This window comes from Phasianus colchicus, chromosome 20 (assembly GCF_987193195.1).
Source record: "Phasianus colchicus chromosome 20, bPhaCol1.hap1.1, whole genome shotgun sequence".
NCBI classification, from domain to species: domain Eukaryota; kingdom Metazoa; phylum Chordata; class Aves; order Galliformes; family Phasianidae; genus Phasianus; species Phasianus colchicus.
Window position 1 is genome coordinate 2,742,465 of NC_143455.1, and position 5,033 is coordinate 2,747,497.

At 54.4% G+C, this 5,033-nt stretch overlaps 1 protein-coding gene across 1 annotated transcript; it reads right to left on the reverse strand.

Annotated features, from left to right (window-relative positions):
• Positions 1–233: 233 nt before the first annotated feature.
• Positions 234–4,692, reverse strand: LOC149915351 (uncharacterized). The gene is given in 4 exon segments (XM_090122200.1): positions 234–1,244; positions 1,246–1,326; positions 1,461–1,619; positions 4,627–4,692. Coding segments are annotated over 4 exon segments (1,233 nt in total). The 3' UTR covers positions 234–317.
• Between the last annotated feature and the right edge of the window lie 341 nt (positions 4,693–5,033).

The following is a 5,033-nucleotide window of genomic DNA, read 5'->3' on the forward strand; positions in this document are numbered from 1 at the left end:
GGCTGAAATGGATGATCCTAGAAGTCTTTTCCAATCTTAATACTATGATTCTATGATTATTAGAAGAACATGACATCCATCTTCAAGCCTGTTATTGTTTTCTCAGTACTGTCATGACTGGCTTCTGATTGTGGAAATACACATATGATACTATGGCCTCTCTCACAGACAGATGAGAGAGAAACCAGCAACCCCAACAGTCATCAAGAACACTGAGACTTCACACTTTTTCTATTTTTATTGTCTGTAAACACAGACTCAGGTTGTTGTTGTTCCCCCACCCCCGAGCCGTGCTCAGCAGCGCAGTGGGTGCCGGCCTAGCGCCGCCTCTTGGGGGACGGGGGCGAATCCGGGGGGCAGCTGCTGGCCCTCCTCTTCGGGGGGCGTCGGGGCCCCCCAGGCGAGCGGTCCGTGCCCTGGGCGGAGGGGCCCGCTGCCGCCGCCTGCCCCGGCTGCTCCTGCGGCTCCTGCGGGGACACGGGGGCGGCGGGTTGGGGCTCGGGCCCCCCATGAGGGACGCCGGGGAGCTGCTCAGCGCCGGGGCCCGCAGGGCTGGCGGAGCGGCCCGGGCCGGAGGCGGGAGGCTCCTGCTGGGAGGCGGCGGGGCTGGGGGTGGCCGCGGGGCCGTCCTGCCCTCCTGCTTCACGGGCAGCCTGGCTGTCCTGCCGCGGGCGGAGCTCTGGGCCGTACAGGGCCGTCACGGTGTCGATGAGCCCCGCCACAAACTGCTCTGTGCGGTCTCCCAGATGTGACTCGCACATCAGGATCAGGGCATCCTCGTCCAGCCCGTATGTCCACAGGAGGTTCATGACAGCGGTCCGCGCTGCAATCACCTCCCACCACTCATCTCCGGTGATGATCTCGAGCTCCTGCTGGAGCCACCGGAGCAGTGGTTCGAGGTCTCCCGGATGTCCTTGGAAGAAGTCCGCCCTGACCTGGGGTGGGAAGCCGTGCTCGGGAGCCTCGAGCTGCGGCTCTGCAGTGCCCTGCTGCTGCTCCTGCTCCTCCTCGGAGTGCTCTGCAGGCTGCGGGATGGGGCACTCCAGGTAATCCTCCTCTGCCCACACCGAGTACCGGATGGCCTCGATGCTCTTCTTGCATACAGCACAGGTGGGCTGCTGCTTTGCCCACCGCAGCGCACAGCCCAAGCAGAGCTGGTGCAGGCAGGGCATCACGTAGGCCGCCTCGTCCCGGTTCTGCCCACAGACGGGGCAGGTCCAGTCCGAGGGCAGCTGCATGGCCCCGGGTGTGCGGTGGGCTGGGGAGAGCCGAGGTGGGAAAGCCGCTCCCCTGAGTGGCGCTGCAGCGGGCTGGAGCTGTCGGCAGCTGCAAAAGAGAAGAGGCCGCGGTCACTCGCTGTCCCCGGGGCAGCGGCAGCAGCGATGCCCCGGTCCCTCAGCACCGAGCCCCGGCCCTGCTCCCCGCCGCCCGCCCCGGGGCCGTGTCCCCGCACCGCTCACCTCCGCTGCTGCGAGCGCACCCCGCGGGGCCCCGGCTGCCTGAGCCAGGCAGGGCCGGGGGAACGCTGGCGATGCCGCGGGCTGAGCACCAGGAACTGCTGCCGGCAGCCCCACAGCACGGCCCAAACCAACTCTCGTTTGCACCTCCGAGTCTCGCTGCTGCGCTCAACCGGAGTCCAGGCACGAGTGATGCTGGGCTCTGCTGCGCCCCAGTTTCTGCAGGGAGGCTCAGTGAGGTCACAGCCGTCTCCCGCTGCTGTCACAGCCCCTTGGTCGGTGACCTCACAGCGCAGGGCTGCGAGTAGTGGGGCACCAGGCTGGGCCTACATCCTTATCACCCTCATCATTCAGTGACTGCCCTTTGTGGTGGTGATAGATCTGGGAAAATAAGAATTGCACACGTTTCCAATCTTCACTTCAGTCCTTCTTTTCTGTACTGTTCTAGAGAGACACTTTTTGTCCTGCTCGGATTCTCATGCAATACCAATTGGTGGCAATGTCTTTGTCTGGGTTCCTTTCTGTACCAGATGCTCACTGCACAGCGGGCTGTTTGCTCATGTCTTCTTGTGCAACCTGCAGTAGAGAACCTCTGTTAGTGGGGTTGGAGTTCATCTCCAGACGTCACTTCCGACCCCTATTGTTCTGTGATTCTGTTATTCTGTCTTTCTTGGGCACACTTGCTGTGAGATCTTACATCAGTATTTTGGCTTTCTGGCTGTGATGCTCATTCTCCTCCACACACTGGAGGCAAGGTCTGCAGTTTCAGTTGACTGGACTTTGCACAGACTTTTTCACAGCTTTCTCCTTAGATGCCTTAATGATTTTTGAGTTTTTCTTGGTGTTTTGTGCCAGGATAAATGCAGGAGGGCCTGTCTTCAGATGGTGCTAGCTGGCCCAGTGCCACTAACTGCAGGAGTATGATGCCATTTTGCTCAAGCAGGAGATGTGCTGCTCAAACTTCAAAAGGCCACCCACATTCACTTGCTGAGTTGGAGGTCTAAATTAGCAGAAGCCACAGTTTTTCACATGGTTTTCACTCTGAGCCATATAATGACTCAATTTTTTTTCTTCTAATTCTCTGAAAGGTCTTGAGCCACAGCGAACAGTGAGCACATTTCAGGTTTGCATTGAAATAAACCATCAAGCAACATTTCATCTTTCTCTTCACTTGAATGAGTGCTGACTTGATTATAAAAAGATTTTGTAACTGTAAGGAAAATCATAGCACTTCTGAGAGGGCATTTTGCTACTTCTTGCTATTTCTGATAAAGGAAATTGTATGTCATGAGCACAACTGTGCGTGTTTGCTGCTGGTTCTTTCTCAAATGTGACAATAACAGCTTTGCTCCTTATTGTGAGTGCTAAGGATCACTGCTAGAAAGTCAGGAGGCTACTGCTGGAGAGACCCAGCAATACTGTGAGCTAAAGCTCTGGAAAGGAATCCTTATTGCCACCTGGCTGTGTTTGTGTTGACCTTCTGAAGAAGTGGTTCCTCAGTGAAGTGCTGCCTGCCTTCCCAGTCTGCTAATGATGTCCCACTTTGGATCTACCTTTCCAAAGGCTGCTTGGTCAATGTGTGGGATTCTGCAGTGTGCTATGCCTTACAACAGGAGAATTACACCCAACAATGCCTAATCTTCTTCAGTAGCCATGAACGTGGGCTGCTGCTGATGTCCTTTTCCCCTCCTGAATCTCCCCATGTGTTTGCAGGGGGCAGAGAAAAAGGACAGAGAGGCTCAGGATCCCCAGAGCCTGATCATCCTAGGAATTTCCACAAGGTTTGTCTGAGTTGGCAGAACTGCAGTGTTTGTTACAGTTCAGGGTCTGGTCATACAGATGTTGGTGTTACCCAGAGCCACAGAAATGAGGCCAGCTGTTTGAACAACCCTTCTGTCTGGGTAAAATAAGGAGCCAGGCACACATCTCAAAAGGATGTGGGAATTGGCATGACATAGGGAAAAAATAGTGCTGCTATTTTTTAAAAAAGGTACTCTTTTAAGAAGTACCTTCCTCATGTGCAAGCTCAGCTTTGAAATCATCTCACCTATGAGGAATCAAGCGCCACAAGAATGTGATATTTCAGAGCATCACCGGAAAGCCCTGGCTATGGGAATTTATGATGCCCACAGAGAAGTGGGAGACAAAAACACCACCTGCTAGAGAAAGGAGCTTGTGTTTCAGGGCTCAGAGCGATGCAGTAAGGTACAATAGGGCACACCTGGTCCTTGAGAGAGACACTTTGGGCAGGAGCCTGCCCTGGGCACCAGCCTGTGCTCCCAAGGACACGTGTGACTGTCGCTAGGTGGCTCACGGGGTGATCACAGAGGATAAAAGCTTGGCTTGCCCTCAGCTGAAGCACAAACCTCAGAAGTTTTCCTGCAGGAAATCCAGTTTATTTTATTCTGTTTGTCAACACGGTTCATTCTGAGGGAGGCCCGGAGTCTGCGGCCAGCAATTAATGCCACTTAAAAGCTTTTCAGTGGATAATTGCCTGTTGTTCTGCAGGCATCACTCTCATTCAGATGCTAATGGCTGTCAGGGGCAGTGGCCATTCCCACATCGGGGGCCAGGTATACCCGCTCCCCTCCCTTGGGAAGATGCTTAATGGCTCCATTGTCCCCGCACAAGGGCAGCGGGGACTCCCCTGTCCCTGAGGAAGCAAGGGAATAATCCTCATCAGTCTGTGTCACTTGGGCACAAAAGGCAATGGGTGGACAATAAGGGGAAGGGGGCTTCCAGTCCAAATCAAGGTGTTCCAATTGGGGGGCTGCCACTGGAGCTCTGCCAGGCTCCCAGGTCCCTAAGCAGACACCAGTGGAAACTCAGCTTTTTTCAGCTTTCAGATCCCAGACTTCAGGTCTTCACCTCAACGTGGCCCTTTGGGTTTGAGTCATGTTCCCCATGCTCTCACCAGGACGATCCCATGTACTCATTGGCAGGTGTTGGCCAACACGGGACTCTCAATGCAGCCCTTTGCTGACAAATCGGTGTGAGAGCTCCCTGCACCCTCCCCTCCCTGAAGGCTGCTGCTCTCTTATTCGGGCACATGTAGCTGCTTCCATTGATACCTTAAGAACACTTCTGCTAAGAAGTGATGGCTTTTCTTGGAGGTCAGGCTTACAAGGGTGGAGTGAGCCAAAGATCCCACAGCTCTATCAGAACCTACTGTGACACTGCTGATGCCGGTTATCAGTTTGGTGTTGGCAGATTCAGCATCAGACTGCACGTCCATGCACACATTTGTCTTCTTGGAGTGATCTCACAGTGTGAGCAACCTCCTTTCTTCTTTTCAAGCCTCCCTCATTTTTACTGTGTCTTTATTTTCCCATTGAGACTGGGCTGAAGTTACCCTTGTGATGCAGATGACAGACCATGTGGATCCCTTAAGATCTATCTTATCTGGTGAGCTCTAGATCCCCATGCACTATGGTAGGATAGCTGCAGTGATGCTGTGTTGGCTGAGATCATCCTAAGGGATGCTCCACTGTTCATGCAACTCAATTACATCTCGCTTTGCAAACCTCTGCTGAGCAACCGAACTGAGTGCCCCACTCCCACCTCTGCAAAGAAGGA